The sequence below is a fragment of the Physella acuta genome, unplaced genomic scaffold (assembly GCF_028476545.2).
Source record: "Physella acuta isolate Inbredline_101_S28 unplaced genomic scaffold, ASM2847654v3 ptg000199l, whole genome shotgun sequence".
Classification (NCBI taxonomy): Eukaryota; Metazoa; Mollusca; class Gastropoda; family Physidae; genus Physella; species Physella acuta.
The window spans coordinates 350,001-367,558 of NW_026731718.1; the positions used below are offsets into that span (position 1 = coordinate 350,001).

Consider the following 17,558-nt stretch of genomic DNA (forward strand, 5'->3'; position numbering starts at 1 on the left):
TTTTCTATATAAATTCCATTTTGTTTTGTGGGCAGAGCCCACCCCCCCCCCCCTCCGAAATGATGCCAGAAAGAAACTCTGCCCTCAGTGAATTTGCAAAAGATGATCCGGTCCAGACCCAGATGTCATCCAGCTTCTTCTCTTTTGTTACCCTCGCTATTCCCCCCCCCTCACAGGCGTACATTAGGACATCAGACATCTTATTTCTAGGTCACGGATCCGTCTCTGGGGGCTTGTATTGAGTCTTCATGGCTCTCATCCATGTATGCACCTCACTATGAAAACAACTCCCAATCTAACAACAGGAATCTCCTTAAAAAGTTACTAAGTAAAACTGGTATCGGGAACCTTTGGAGGGGAATATTATTGGGGCATGACAACTGTACACAGCTAATTCACATTTCTGATATCTGTAGCTTATTAAGCTCTCTTATATGAAGAGAGTTAACCAACCCCCATGACTGATTCATTTCACCTAAATCTTGACCATTGATATTATTCTGGTTTGTTATAATTTTAATATCACGCGCGAGTAAATTTACAGCAATACTAAATTAGTTTGTATTCAATGGTATTAAATACTTCAGTAAGTGTAATTCTGAAAACTTAAAAATAAATTGTAAGTTTTTCAATATTTGCAATTTTTTAATACAATAATATATAAGAAAATATAGCTCAAGGTCATAATTAAATATCTATAAATACTACTTAACACCCCAAAGTCAGCAGTTAACAAAGTCAACAATTGTTTTACTATAAATAACCATTTAACTTAAACATTGGCATCTGTGTTTCTCGCTAGTGTCCAATAAATGTGACGTTTGTGTAACAATCTACATGGGGCCATTCGTTGCTAGCGTCCCACTTATGGGACGCTTGTTGTACACTTGATATAACGAAGTAGTAAAAAAAAATTGTTATTCTTAAATTTTTATCAGATATAAATATGGTACTGCTACAAGTTTCAAATGTATTTTGCACTTAAAATGTTAATATTTTAGAAGATATGCATTTTCCTGTGCGCATGTTTTCTTTTTTCCGCCATTTTGACAAGTCCTGCAAATCCGGCACTATAACATTTTTCTAAATTAATTTTTTTCACAAAACACACACAAATTCAATAGTCTAGCCATTTTCAAATACAATGAAACATAATTTGTGTTTTAACTAGTTTTTAATAAATTTTAGTAATTTTTTTTACAAGCGTCCCATAACTGGGACGCTAGCAGAATATGGGTTAAATAAATAGAAATGTAGCGCGATAAACGAAAAAAAATATATTTTTACGTTCTTTGCATTTAACCCTTTTATAACATTGATTCCTTCAGTTGCGGACCGCATCGGGTGACACCATTTAGGGGGGTGACACCAAGGCAAAAAATAGCTAAATATATAGAGAAAAACTTGAGGGGGGTGCAAATCGAAAGTTTGAGGGGGGGGGGGGGGGGGGTGCAAATCGTAAGTTTGAGGGGGGGGGGTGCAAATCAAAAGTTTGATGGGGGTGGTGCAAATCGAAAATTTGAAAGTTCGTCCCCGAGAAGGGTCACTACGCCTCTGGGGGGTGACACCATTAAGTGCAGCACCGGGTGACACCCGACCTCGCTACGCCACTGATCAAGTGTAATGTATAACTATGAACTATAGTGTACAAATGTCAACAATAATGCATAACTATCAGCAATAATTTATAATTATCAACAATAACGATTAGATCGTCTGTTTCAAAACCTCGGCATTCAGACCTTTAGAGTGGTCATTACTTTGCGCAGCCGCTTGTTTCCCTAACGTAAGTGATGCACCCATCAGAACTGAGTGGACGTCTGAGTACAGGTATTCAATTGACAAAATAGTGACGCACGCTTTTTTTGTCATCAGGCCCTGATCAACCAGGCAAATAATGAAATATCAGAGAAATTGGTCGGTTAGAAGTGGTCGAAAGTTCGCTCGCCGGTTTCGATCCATGACGAAGTACGACAGACAGACAAAAATCGAGGGTTGCTAGTAAAATAAAATGCTTGTAACTGAACAAAAAATCAGCCAGCCGCGTTTATTCTAATCACTAATTATACTTGATTTAGTGCTTAGGCACTGTTTGTTTCATTAAAACATTCAGTCACAAGAAAAATTAAACCGATTGTTAAAAAAATCAATTTTCTTTGTTATAACCGGTTTTTCTAACTATGACAAAGTTATTGGAAACACAACCGAAATAATTAATAATACTAAAATTGAATGCTTCAAACTATAACTAAACTAATTGCTATCTATATGGATGCTGGTGTGCAATTAAACATCTAATAATTCAGTAAATCACTCGAAATCGTATTCGTTTTGTGCAAGAGATGGTAAAATTTCTTCTTTTACGGGGTATGGATCAATATACTGTTGTAGATCAACATAGACTATAGAGCAATCAAAGATATAATAATACCTATTAATTTTAATGTTAAAGAGAATGCTAATTAAAGTTGCAACTTTGAATCGCAAAGGAGTAATCATCATTACAATTAATAAAAGTTTAGAACTATCAAATATTGACAAAGGGTATAGTTAATTTATAGTGTGAAGTGTAATTTGTCTATAATTATACTACTCTATACCGATCGATTGGTGCGGTATATTTTAAAACAAGTGTTTCGAAACTAGTACTTACACGTATTGGTAAACGTACACAATTACAGACAATCAGACTTTTAATGATCGATCTTTTAAGATAAATAATTTGTCTACATTAGGACAGGCCCAACTTCCTTGCCTTTACAATAAGATTAGTCCATAGTCCAATTAAAATATTAGGTTGTAATTGGGATTTGTACCTGTAATATTTTATTTCAGTAAAGTAAACTCTAAGTATCTATACTATAAGTAACAATTTCGTTGTTAGTATTAGTTTAAACAAACAGTAGGCTGGGGTTAGGATTTCTTCAAACATTTTATTACAATACGGCACACTTGGGATCTGTTCCTGCAACCTCTGCTAGAAAACAGTAGAGCTGGGACTTGTTACTTTAAAGGTGCTGTAAAAAACAACAGTTTTTATTACCCTCTGTAAGGAATGTTAAAAATGTGTAGGTTGTCGGACTTGATTACACGATACCTTGAAAATAACGTGAAACAGGAGATTTATTCCTGACGTGTTCGAGGCGAATGTAGAAGGGGTTGGCTCCTCTAATATCTGGGTGTATCAAGTGTTGTTTCTTACAATATACTGGTGTAATAGGGGTTGGTTCTTGAATAGACAGAGTTGAAGCAGGGTTGTTTACCACTATACACGGGGTTAGCAGGGGTTGTATACTACAGAACTTTCTAGAACAGTTTAAGCATCAATATGTGTGAGAACCAAACATGCAGTGACGTCACACAGCCGGAAACGCTCCCTGAGATTTCCGACTACCTGATGTCGCTTTTCGAGCTCATCAACTTCGTCATCATCAGCACCACCATCGGCGTATTCGGCATCGTCTTCAATATCATCAACATCATCATCTTCTACAAGCACGGGTTAAAGAACACGGTCAACATGGGGTTAACGGCTTTAGCTGTTACAGACCTCTGCGGACTGTTGGTCACGGAATGGTTTCTTCTCTGCTTTAACCCTTTATTCGTCAAGTCCGAATCTCATATGGTTCCTATAGAGGTCCAGCATTTAACAGGCGGGTACCCTCATTCCTGCTTTAACCGCATCACTGCCTGGATAAACATGTACATGACGGCGGAGAGATGTCTGTGCATCGCCCTGCCTTTGAAAGTCAAAAGTATCATTACGCCGAAGCGGACTACTTTTATAATAATTTTTATTTATCTTCTCATGATCTTATCCCTGCTGTCTGAATACATGTCGTCGTATATCGACTGGAAATTCTACCCCGAGTTAAACCGCACCATGTTAGGGTTAGTGTTTACCTCAACACGTGACCAAGTTAAAGAGTTAAGCTCTCTTCTCTACGCTATCTACCTCATCGTCGCATTTATCGCCGTCATCATTTTCACGTCAGTCCTGGTCGTAAAGTTACGTCAGAGCACTCGATGGCGTCATGGAAATAAAAACTCGGAAACTTTTTCAAAACGAAACCAAAAGACGATCAACATGGTGGTTTCGGTTTCGATTCTATTTATAGTAACATACTCCCCTGCTATTGGTATATGTGTGGGGACATTTGTAGAACCTGAGTTCTCGGTACTTGGAAAATACAACCGTCATTTCTTCGCTGCCATTTCTTTCGGGTGTATCTTCATCGTGGTTAATTCCAGTTTCAATATCATCGCGTACTACAAGATGAGCTCAAAGTACAGAAATACGTTCCACGAATTGTTCAGGGCATGTTTTAGAGGTCAGTTACAAACTATCGAGGAAATCACTGGCGATAAGCAGATCGATGATAAAAGATCGAATTTTTATTAAAGTACCTTGTAGTGTCTGATAGAATGGTGGTGATGCCTTGCATGAGATTGATAATTGTTGGTAAAATACCAGGTGTCTAAATTATTTAAACGACCTTTAGATTTTAAGAAATCATTCAGAAGCATACTGTTATACCCATGGCATTCTTGAAAGTATTGGTTGAATATAAAAAACATTGCCATAATTCAATAAATACTTGTTTTATTAAATACGTTACTCTTGGTTATGATTTTATAGCCCAAACAAATTTTGGCAAGCAATATGTAATAAAAACATTCATTAGTTGTACCAGGCAGCCGTAATACAATCTACTACTAATGTTTTGTCAAAAATCAATAACACCAGCAGATGATGTTGTGTTAGTGATTCCTAACATCATCTGATCATGTTATACTAAGGACCCCTAACATCACCCGTAGATGTAGTGTCAAGGACCCCTAACATCATTTGATCATGTTATACTAAGGACCTCTAACATCACCTGTAGATGTTGTGTCAGACACCCCTAACATCACCCGATGATGTTATACTAGGGACCTCTAACATCACCTGTAGATATTGAGTCAGACACCCCTAACATCAACTCCTGATGTTAGGGGTGTCAATGATTTATCAAAGCTGGGTGGAATTAACGACTTCATTTTCCGTGGTCCCGTGTTATAGAGGGTCAAATTGTCTGAAACTGACCCTACATTGAAGGCTCAACCTCACCCACAGGAAAATATAAATCTTAGAAGAATACAATTCATCCATCACTTACCGTTCATCTTACACAACTTACACATTATCTTTTTCTTGAAAGTTATGCGTCCCGTAAATGACGAGTTCTTCTCTGTGGGCAATCTTTAAACCTTTCACTTACCTCTGCTTCTAATAATTTGACACTGTTCTGCTACCCATTTTAGGCGCCTCTCCATCCCCATCCTTTGGTCGACCGTAACGGCATTCCTTAAGCGACACCACGACGCTCGAAAATAAAAGGTGACACATCCTAACATTTATTTATAATGAGTAGTTCAAGAGAATTAACAAATTCCTTTATTTTCTTTTTTTTTTAAATATATCGTTTTTTCCCCAACATATTACAGCTATTTCAAATGGAGTTGTTTTTTTCTAAACGATATAAGAACCGTAGCGAAAAGCGAAAAGAAACCAAACATATTCGTTAGTTTTGTAAATATTTGTAAATATTTGTGGATCAAGAATCAGATATATTTTTTTATTTTTTTTACTGAATATGGAATTTTATAATTGTTTTATAATTTTTAATATTTTATGATGCAAGGGAAGTAACAAAGAAAAAGATGTACACTGTATTTTTTAAAGAGCTACCTTGCTAAAGAGTTACCTTGCTTTGAATTGCTAAATACTATAAGTGACTATATAAATTAAAATACCTTAAAACCAGAGGTATAGTATAAAAAGTTTTAAGGCAGTATAAATATGTAAAACAATTAACAATATATACGTGGTGAAAAGTTTAAAAGTTTTTGTAAATATTTCACTACATACATTTCTCTACAAATTACTTTCAAAATGGGAAATACAAAACTTTTAAGATTTTTTAATATTTTGGTAACTTCCCATTGACCACAATTTTTAACAAACAAAAAAAAATTTCCTATAAAAAAAAACGAAAAAAAAACAACTAAATTATCAAATAAAGACTGTAAGTAATTTTAAACTCAGTAAGATCAGATAAATAAAAATTAGTAAACAAATGCGGGTATGCCATTTTGAAAATTAAAAGTATCATTTGGCCATCTGAGCTAATTTCTTTAAACACTTTTTAATATTACAAATGAACTTTTATAGCATTAATAAAAAAATTTCAACGTAACTAATTTCTTTTTTTTAAGAATTATAATAGAACGAGCCGACCCGCTGCGTATCATACGCCGCTATTTAGTTGTTTTTTTTTCTACTTTTCAGTAATTTATAATTTGTAAATTCGACAGTACCAATGCTGCCACTGAAAATATTTGCTTAAAAACACTAAATCCCCCTTCTCTCCCCCCCCCCCCCCCCCCCACGCGAAAGCAGCCTCCTCTTAGTTACCTCCTCAAAGTTTAAAATCGTTTCAAACTAAATTATCTGCCCCTAATAGCCGTCACCAAACCCGTCTCTATGATTGGAAACACTGTCCAAGATACTTCAAACACCTTCATTCACATCGTGTGAAGAAGAAAAATTCAACTAGAAACTGCTCGTTAAACCAGAACGTTGTTCGTTTGTGATTCGAGCCTCGTACATTCAATGAAATTTAAGCAAATATCTTGTGAAAGAAAAAGTTATGGAAACTATAACAAACATTAAGATGTGTTAATTAAAATTTACAGCACAAAATAAAGGATAACGGTTGAACCATCATTCATCACAAGTAGTAAACAGCACTAGCCAAATTAACTCAAATGTGTCAATTAGTCAAAACTAATATGTAAAAAGAATGACCATTTATTATATGTAAAAATTCTTTATAAATACTGTGTTAAAAATGTTAACAATGCGATATTCAGTTGACATTTACATTTTAATATTGTAACATCCAAATTCAGTGACAAACTCTAGGATTGTTTGGGCTGTGCCTGAAAAAAATAAGAGTAAAATATTGAAGATTAGTGAATAAAAAAACAAAGGAATACTTCACATTTAACTTTAACTTCCATTCTACTTCACCCAGGCAGAGGCGTATCAACCCATTTCTGCCCCCGGGGCGAACTATCAGTTTTGCATTCCCCCCCCCCCCCCCTCACCTTATTTATATACTTACGAGCCGACCCGCGGCGTATCATACGGGGCTATTTAGTTGTTTTATTTTCTACTTTTCAGTAATTCATAGTTTGTAAATTCGACAGTACCAATGCTGCCACTGAAAATATTTGCTTTAAAACACTATCAGTAGCTCGTTAAGGACGATAACCCCAACCCACCCCCTCATTTCCCCAACCCCTACCCCCCCCCCCCCCCACCGTGAAGCAAACTCCTCTTAGTTACCTCCCCTAAGTTTAAAATCTTTTCAAACTACCTTATCTCCCCCTACTGGCCGTCACTAAACCCGGCCCTACGATTGTAAACATTTAGCGTGAACCACAGTTCACCAGACCATGTAGGGGTAGGGGTGGTAAGTAGCGCGCTTACCGCTTGGTGTTTTCTACTGTCTCCAAGAAGAGAATTATATACTTATTCACGTTAACTCTAGCCTTTGGCTGTATCAGCTGTCATCTACTGCAGTATCTCATCTCAGAGTATCCTCGCTCCCTTTTGTTAGTCAAGTAAAATATTGACCCGATACTCTTCACATTCACTCATGAAGCAAAGTAATTTTTACTTAAAGTATTGAGAACCCTTGACATACAGTTTAACTTACATTAACAGTTGCTTTGTTGCCCTTCTTCTTGTTCATTCTGGGTCAAGAAAGATTACATGTTGTTTAATACACACTAAATATACACATTGACAAACACACAGACAGTCGCAATCACTCTTATATATATATATATATATATATATATATATATATATATATATATATATATATATATATATATATAATATACGTGTATTATCTAATATCTTACTTTTTGCCTTGCTTGTTTGGTTTCGTTTTCTTCATTTTACCATCTTTATCTGCCAGTTGATACAAAAAAGTAATGTTTTAATCCAATCCAATTTCCAAACCATTTAGTACGAATGTATCTTTATTTTAAGACTGAGTTCCCAAAATACCCAACTACCTTTGAAATTCTCAAGGCTACAAAAAAACATTTACCTTTACGTTTCATTTTCTTCTCTTCACGTTTCATCTTCTTCTCTTTTGTTGGTCTAACTTTACCTTTGTGTAGGAAGAAAAAGGATAACAATAAGATACCAAATATCTTATGCTAATGTTTGTTAAGGGGTTAGGCTACGGGAAAAAATAATATTTCAGAATTATTTTCTCTCAAGTACCCTAGCTTATAAGTAAAAAATAAATTACAAAAGCTTATTATTAACAGTTTTTTCCCCATAGCATAATCTTAGATAACGTTAGCTGTCAATTTACAACGCGAGGAAAACATTAGACTTGAATCCCCACGGGACGAGAAATGTAAGCGTGTCTAAGAAATCCTGGAGGACAGTAGAAGATGAGGCAAGGGCTGCTGGATTTACATGGGTGCGAATAAAGAGAACTGCACACAATAGAGTACGATGGAGAGGTGTGAGTTGCAGCCCTTTGTTCCCAGGGGCAGTGTTTCTTCCAGACTTTTTTTCAATGGGGGGGGGGGGGTACTTGAAATATTCGGGGGGGGGGGGGGGGGGCGGACACTGTTAAAAGTATATATTTTTATATAAATTTCATTTCGTTCGGGGGGCAGGGGCGGTAGACTTTCTTCGGGGGCGGGGGGTAGATTCCCCTCCCCCCCCCCCCCGACGAGATGCCTGGAAGAAACTCTGCCCGGGGGCCACTAAAGAATAAGTGAAAGTGAAGTCATCTCTCATATACATCTAATCGTACTATAAACACTTAAACTTATTACATTTATTTATATAATGTTACTATTACTAAACGCAATAACGTGTCTACTATGCAATACATAAGCTGAACTTTTAGGATGAACAAAAAAATATGTTACTAAAACTGGATAAAAAACATGGCTTTATATGTTAACAAGGTAGCAACATGGGAAATAACTCACCTTGGATATCTGAATTGTCTGGAATATTCCCAGTCATTTCCCCTTTAGGTGCCGCGGGATCAGCCACACCTACAGCCTCAGGTCTCAAGACCGGCTTCTTGACATCCTCCAGCCCAGGGCGTCGTACTTTGGTTCTGTCTCTGTAACTCTTGGCATCGGTCGTCAGAACTAGAGATACTGCCACCAGTAGCAGGATGGCGAACTTTGGGTTCATGGTGTCTTGGTCTAGTTTAAATGTAGAGGGAATCATGTGTTCATGGTGTCTTGGTGTAGTTTAAATATACAGCAAATTATGTGTATTGTTCATGGTGTCTTGGTCTAGTTTAAATATACAGCAAGATATTTGTTGTGTCTTGGTCTAGTTTAAATATACAGCAAGATATATGTTCATGGTGTCTTTGTCTAGTTTAAATATACACCAAGATATATGTTTATGGTGTCTTTGTCTAGTTTAAATTTACAGCAAGATATATGTTCATGGTGTCTTGGTCTGTTTAAATATACCAGAAGATACTTGTTGTGTCTTGGTCTAATTAAAATATACAGCAAATTATGTGTATTGCTCATGGTGTCATTGTCTAGTTTAAATATACAGCAAACTATTTTCTTGAAATCAATTATTTAAAATGGTACTCTGATATATTGATTTTTGCTATCGGTATTGTCAAATAGTGAAAGATAACGTTGAGAGAACGTTAAAAATAACTAAGAATTGAGTTCGCAAATATTTGTTATTTTATGTAAAGAATAGCTATGAGTTAAGTTATGGCACACATTAGAACAGTTTTTCCCCCCGGCATCCTTCACTTCCCCCTCCATCTGCCTGACCCGCTCCCAGACCACGTAGAAACATTAAAATTTAAATTGACAATACATATTTCAAACCTCGTTCATCCCCCCTCCTCGATACTGACGTGCCACACCCATACGTATTAAGTTGTCCCCCCCCCACACACACACCCAGGGAAGAAAAGATCTGAAAGAACCCCTGCATCAGAGAAAAAAAGTTTTCTATTGTTTATCTACGTAGACGAGACTTATACGTTTTGAGAAAATAATGTTTGGAGTCTATGACAGAACCTGTATTTCCTGTTGTATCGTTATTTTCTATCAAGGTATTTAAAGACTGAACAATCCTCAAGGATTATAACCTAAATAGGAAAAAGGAAGTTCGGTGTTAGCTGTACATGACTTGTTAGCTGATAGTTCTCAAATATCATCTAGGAAGTCAAAGTGGTTAAAATAACCCTTGTATAACCATGTTACGGGATCACACAAACCAAATCACACTGGGACCTATGATATGTTAGATCTTTTTAGGATCACAAAAACCAAAACACACGGGGTCTATGACATGCCAGATCTTTTTAGGTTCACAAAACCAAATCACACTGACGCTACGACATGCTAGATCTTTAAACCAAGTGTTTGCTGGTGTGCTTTAGAAGATTTCTATTTAAACATTGACTCGGCCAATTGGTTTCATGACTTGACTCATTGGTTTAAAAGATTCAAGTCAGTTGAGCGTCACTGAGCCCACCCAGCTCTGATCGGTACCTGATTCAAGTTAGATAAAGCAAAGGCTGTAGGGCATAGTGCTGACCGAACTATCCCTTCATATGCCGAGGTCACAGAAACAGGTGAACTCTACTTCGTCTTGCCCCAAATAGACCTGGCTAATTGATTTAATGACTCTACCAATTTGTTTTAGTGTTACATATCACCGGGAATCCCCCATGTGAAACATCTCCTGTTTAAAGATGCAGCTTTTGTTTGCGCAGGTACAACGGTGTTCTGACATCATCATTAGCCTATTTACACAAATGGTCGACTCCACATTTGAATTGATGATCCTTCATCCTCCCATTCCATCCACACTCTAGCCAACTAAGGTTATACTGCATCTATTTTAGCATCTATAGTTCTTCTCTAACACCCATTATACCCCAGCAACTAAGGTTCAAAAATAACCAACACACTTCTCTAAATGACATAACAAACGTTAACCTCACCCCCCTCCCTCATCCCGCATGCCCCATGCACTTCATGGCCAAAATAAACCTTAGAAATCCAAATTGAATGGCCCGTCCCATTTGTTAAACCCTGCTTACTCCCCCCCCCCCCCCCCACACACACATCGTCGCTAGGTGTTGCCCCATTTCTCAATTGGTGCATGAACTTATTTACCCGCTACACCTACAGTCTATGTAAGATATAAATAGTTGTGTAACGCCTAGCGTAGTAGAATAGGCCTATATAAACAAAAAAACACACTGTGCGTTTTTTAAAAAACAACTATCTGGGACAAAAGGTCTGTATGGTCGAACGGCAAAGCACCCGAACGGTAACATGAAGGCCTGGAGTTCAGATCCCACACTCTTTTCTGTTAAAATAAAGCATCAGGCGGATGGGCATGTAGCAGACCACACTCATATGCCGAGTTCATAGAAATAAGCGAACTCTACTTCATCTGCCAATGGGTTGAAAGGATACTTTAAATAAGACAGCGTTGTGTTGTGGCATAACGCAGACCATTGGACTTCTCTGAGTCGATCCTCCACCCAGCTCTAATTGATACCTGGCTGGGCATAGAACTGACCAAACTGTCACTTCTCATTATGAGGTAGCAGACACATGTGAACTATGCTTTACCTGCCCATGGGTCGAAAGTGTTCATTATACGGGACGGTGTGGTGATATTGTATGGCTGGGCATAGTACTGACCACACTATCCCTTCTCATACCTAGGTCTCAGACTAGAAGAACTGTTCTTTTACTGAATGAAACACCTTGTCCCAAATCGTAACTTACTTCACTAAATAAAGTAAATATATCACGCTTCTTACCTTTGTCAATGAAAAACCTTCTTGACGTTTAAATTTGCTAAAAACGTGTTCACTAAGTCTGCTTCTAGTTTCTACTTTGACACTAATTCAGTATGCTGCTACTTCTATACCCTACCTGTATGCTTCTAACTGATCCCTTAACCTGCGTGTCACCTGTTGTTACCCTGTTATCTGTTTACCCTACTTTGGTCTAGTTTTCCTTTAATATCCTGTTTTAAATGGATTCTCTCTACACTGGTGTAACCTATAGGCCTACACAACATTCACTGATAACATTGTCACCGGTGTTTGATGTCATTTATAACTTGTCAATCCCTTACATTTAGATCAGCTTAGTCAGACCAGCGGCGTTGTAAAATCTATCAGCTGATGCGGTGGTAGTTCTCTTATATAATATATATATATATATATATATATATATATATATATATATATATATATATATATATATATATATATATATATATATATATATATATATATACATTATATATATACATTATATAAATATATATATTTATATATATATATATATATATATATATATATATATATATATATATATATATATATATATATATATATATATATATATAATGTATATATATATTTAAATATATTATGAATATATTTGTGTATAAGGTTGGATGCGACGCTGACTTCAGCTTTGACGTGAGTAGTATATTAGGTCCCTTTTGGAGCGATTTTTTGGCGGAGGTGGGGAGGGTGAGGAACAATGACATATAGTAAAATACTCGGGAGCAGGATGCGCGGGATGCGCAATGACATATAGCAAAATACTCCCAGCCTGGCGCATCGGGAGGGTAAGGGTGGGTGAGCAGGATGCGCAGGATGCGCAAAGACATATAGTAAAATACTACGCCAACTGGGGTTGGCGGAGGTGGTGGGGAAGTAGGTCACCTTTTGGTGACCTTGTGACGTAATCATTGACCTTGTGACGTCATCATTGACCTTGTGACGTAATTAGTGACTTTGTGATGTAATCATTGACCTAGTTACGTAATTTTAATGAGTTTTAATGAGTTTTTTAAATTTTTAATTAATTTTTGACCTAGTTACGTAATTTGATTATTTGTTTACTTTTTAATTAATTTTTATTGACCTAGTTACGTAATTGGATTTTAATGAGTTTGAATTTAATTTTGTAATTTTAATTAATTTTTATTAACGAGTTACGTAATTTGATTATTTGTTTGATTTTAAATTGTTTACTTTGTTTGTTTACTTGTTGTTTATTTGTTTATATTGTGTAATTTTTATTAACGAGTTACGTAATTTGATTATTTGTTTACTTTTTAATTATTTTTATTTTGTTTATTTTTAATTTTATTTTATAATTAGTTTGAATTTAATTTAATTAATTTGATTTTGATTACTTTGTTTAATTTATTTATTTGATATATTTCTTTTCTTTGTTGTTTAATGTTGTTTATTTATTTGAATGTATGTATGTTTTAAATAAAAGACTAACACTAGCATGTACTAGAACAGTCTTTGTATAGGGACCATTCAGCAACACAACGAACGTTACAAAAATAGAACATCCATTAAAGATAACGATCAGGCGACAGCTGTGTTACGTATCGACCCGCCCGCGAAGTTTTCTCACCGCTGCCCGTTTTAATGGGAAAGTATTGATCGCAGCCGCTGGCCCATCACACCTAATTAATTTGGTCACGCCTCGTGGGTTTATGTGTTGTTCACTAAAGCGAACACAGCAGGGGGTATGGTAATTAACGCGAAGCCAGCGTTAAGTGTGGGAACACCTGTTACCACGTTAATCGATTTTTCCCCCGGTTGGGTCCCGTGCTTTTCACTAACAGTTATACGGACAGTATCATAGGTTTTTTGTTTTCACCTAGGCAATGTTTTGTTGTTGGTTGGTGTAGAGTTTATACGAGGGTCGGTGAAGTTTTCACCGAGGTTGGTTTTGAGTTCGAACCATCCATGTTTAGGAATTGCTAGGTGTAGAGTTTATACTAGGGTGGTGTGGTTTTGGTTTCATGGTAAGGTGGTGGTAAGGTGGTGATGGTAAGGTGGTGGTAAGGTGGTAAGGTGGTGGTAAGGTGGTGGTAAGGTGGTGGTAAGGTGGTGGTAAAGTGGTGGTAAGGTGGTGGTAAGGTGGTGGTAAGGTGGTGGTAAGGTGGTGGTAAGGTGGTGGTAAGGTAGTAGTGGTAAGGTGGTGGTAAGGTAGTAGTGGTAAGGTGGTGGTAAGGTGGTGGTAAATTTGCTTAAGATTATAAACTTCAAGTTTTAAAAATCAACAACGTTATAGTACGTCGTGTCAAATGACACACAGTTTAAAATGTCTACATTTAAATTTCACCAAAATAATGATGTATAAACTAAATATGATATGACGTTAGCATACATATCATTCAATCTAATCATTCTAAAGTACAAATCAATAATTTTTATTGATTAAGGGGCCGTGTTCATACTAGGGTCGGTGAAGTTTTCACCGAGGCAGATTTCAAAGTTGGGTGTGGATATTTTTATTTGTATATGGAAAGATTTAAAAGTTTGGATGGGAACATTGTCACTTTTGAGAGTAAATGTCAATGTGTTTAGGAAGGGGATATTCATTGGGGAGTGGTGTCTACAAGTTATGTATACCAGTCTGTTGGAGTGGTTTCTAGGGGGTTGTGACATTAATTGAATAAATACTTGTCTGTAAGCTTGTCCTACATCCTTTGTCTGTCCAAGGAATAGTGTGGGTAGTGGTACGATCTGTTTATCTATCGGTTGGTATTGAGCTTAGGGATGGGAGAAGGGGGAAGGGGTTGCTGACAAAGGGAAGGGGAAGGGCGAATTGTGATAATGGTTGGGGCACCGATCAGAGCGGTAAAGGGATATTTCCAACTCGGATCCAGTATTTTAAATGGTTCATTTTGATTCCAGTCATACATCTTATTCAGGATACCGAGTTACCTAACTTTCAGGGACAAGTAACAAAACAATAACTCACATCAAAAATTTAAAAAAGACCGTTTATATCATAAGTTTTTATTGAATAAATACAACCCCATCAGCATACCGTCATGGTTCTGTCTTATTTACATATTTACAGTAAAGTCTCGTTAAAGTCACGGTTGGTAAACTAAAAGGCCTTATATGTCTAGGGGAGATGTTGTCACATTGTCTGCGTCTACTCGTCTTTTAATGTAAAAGTAAGAAAGTGAGTTTCTGTGTTGGGTGTAAGTGTATATCCCCGTGTTGTATGCTCTGAACCCTGTGTTTGTCCCACCACTTGGTTCCTTTGTTGTGAGGACCTGCATGAAAGATTCTTTGCCTAGTGTGTTGTGATTTTTAGATAATCCTTTGGTTGATGTTTTATTATAGTCGCCAAAACAGTGGTACGTCTTGCTACATAAAGATACCATCCCATCCCCTTCATATTCTAGCTTAAGCAACCCCGGTGTTCTCTTTTCATAAATTTTCCTAGCCCTACACTCCAGACAATGACTATCTACCGTGCCTTTGCCGCTTATAAATTGTGGTCTATGTGAGTCGCATACTTCTGAGGGGAACCATTTATCGTAAATGTCAAAAAACTCGTGTTCTAGTCCCGGTCTAACGGCTTTTAACAAGTCATCGGTACTTAAGGCTAAGTATAAACTGTCCGTGTCCATCTCACATAGCTGAAAGTCGGTTCTATCTATATATTTGTCTATGAAGTCATAATAAAATTCTAACATCCTAAGTTTCGCGTACTGATAAACGAAAAAGCCTATCTGAAGAGGGAGATCCCAAACTATCTTCTTTTTTAACGTTTCTACTTCGTAAACATTGTCGGTAAGTTTTGTCATTTTTTTAAATCGTGGATTATTAATACAATCCCCTATATCCCTATCACTACAGTAGGTCATGTCCGCATGTCGTGTTTTATCCGTCAAAGTTTTACCGTATGCCGCGTTTCCTAACAATTTCATTGTTTCACTAGTTATTGCGTATTTGTCGTCTATGTCCCCCTTTCTTCGCGCGTCTGAAACTGTATCCCCAAATGTCTTAAAACATGCAACCGGATTATATTCAACGACTTGATAAATTTTAGTTACCACCAACCCATGATTTAAATACCACTTTAAAAGGGGGGTCGCTAATAAAATTTTCTCCCCTGTAAAGCTACCGATTAAAGTCCGTCTACCGCTAGTTAATAAGTTGTTATCGATCGCGTATTGTCTCATAAACGGTCCGATGTCGTCGCGCGTAACGTCCGTATTTTTAAAAATAGGTGTCATCTCACTAAAATGTTCTCTTAAACTATCCGGTACTTTAATGTCGCATTCTATCAGTCCAAAACACGAGTCGTCTAAAACAGAATCGATGATCTGTTTTTCAGTCAGGGGCCATTTCTTACCATAGGTCGGTGTCGGTGTCTTTTGCGATTTGTCAATAGATTTTAAATAGTCTTTAATAGTTGGGTTCATTTTTTTCTGGTTCCCCCACTCACATTCCCACATTTCTACGACTTTAACGTCAACAGTATCTGTAAGGTACTTCGTAATTTCGTTTGTCTTTTTAAATAAATCTGTCAAGGGTCTGTTACTAATGGGGTTTACTGTTCTGTCTTTAGTTAAAGGGCAGTCAGGGTGTCCATGAAAGAGGCAGCCATGGAACTGATAAACGGTTCGAGTGTTCGCGTCCCACCCGTCTACTCTTATATGGCGAGATCCTAAGCTAACTTCGCCCCCGTTAAACGCGGTTTTTAAAGTTACCCCCTGTGTTTTTGAAACCCACGATAACCACTGAAAGGCCTGTTCCCCATAATGATTCGCTTTACGCGGTCTAAACCCCTCCTCACTATTTCTAATAATCGGAAATCCCGTCGGCATTTTTTGCATTAAAGACCATAAATAAAGCGCGTTTGCGTCGTACCCCTTAATTGCCTGTACCACCTTTTTACTATTCCCCCTAATGAACGTTTCACCCTTTTCGTGATGTCTATGAAAAATAATGGAGGGGCCCCCTACGATATTATTTCGGATTGTTTTATGTAACTCTGATTCGCGCTCGGAACACAAAGAAAAAGAAACGTTTTTGGGAAGTGTTTTGAATAAGTATTTTAAGGTTACCCCCGGGACAGAAATCGCGTCTTTAAAAATATCAACCCCTAAATTTTTGTAAAAATTAGTTTGCTGCTCGAGCGCTTCGATAAACGGTTTTACATCGATATTGTTATACCAAATAAGATAATCTTTAAACGTTTGCATCCCCTTCTCTACCCAAATTTGCCTACACGTCGCGTACTCCTCGTCTGAAATGTTACAATTTTTTAATGATGAAAAAAAGGCCGAATGCGGAGGTAAAGACTTTTCATCTAAGACGGCTAAATTTTTGACATATTCGTACGGAAAAAATCCCTTGGTCTCTTTAACATTATACGCGGCGAGGTATTTACTATAGCTAAACCCCGGTGCTAGATAATTAACTATATCTAAGAACTTTAATTTATTAGTTGATATACACATAAAATTATTATTTCTTTTAACTACATATTTAAACGGTGTTTTTTTATCTTCTACCTCGTCTTCATCATCGTTACAACTAGCTCTAGGTCCCTCCTCTAACCCCTCTTCTGTGTTTGAATAAGCTAAAAAGTACTGAATAAAA

The 17,558-nt window shown here is 36.9% G+C and overlaps 1 protein-coding gene across 1 annotated transcript; it reads right to left on the reverse strand.

Moving 5' to 3' along the window:
* Positions 1-6,840: 6,840 nt before the first annotated feature.
* Positions 6,841-12,075, reverse strand: LOC131937040 (uncharacterized). Its single transcript, XM_059294230.1, has 6 exons — positions 11,927-12,075; positions 9,079-9,304; positions 8,172-8,234; positions 7,981-8,029; positions 7,770-7,806; positions 6,841-6,987 (listed from the first exon to the last, which is right to left on the reverse strand). The coding sequence occupies exons 2-6, from the start codon at positions 9,290-9,292 to the stop codon at positions 6,967-6,969; spliced, it is 384 nt and encodes a 127-aa protein (XP_059150213.1). The 5' UTR covers positions 9,293-9,304; positions 11,927-12,075; the 3' UTR covers positions 6,841-6,966.
* Between the last annotated feature and the right edge of the window lie 5,483 nt (positions 12,076-17,558).

Coding starts and splice junctions, on each gene's coding strand:
- LOC131937040 (XM_059294230.1), bottom strand. CDS start 9,292: ATGAACCCAAAGTTCGCCATCCTGCTACTGGTGGCAGTATCTCTAGTT. Junction 8,235..9,078: donor AGACAATTCAGATATCCAAG/GTGAGTTATTTC, acceptor TCCTACACAAAG/GTAAAGTTAGACCAACAAAA. Junction 8,030..8,171: donor GAAGAAAATGAAACGTAAAG/GTAAATGTTTTT, acceptor ATCAACTGGCAG/ATAAAGATGGTAAAATGAAG.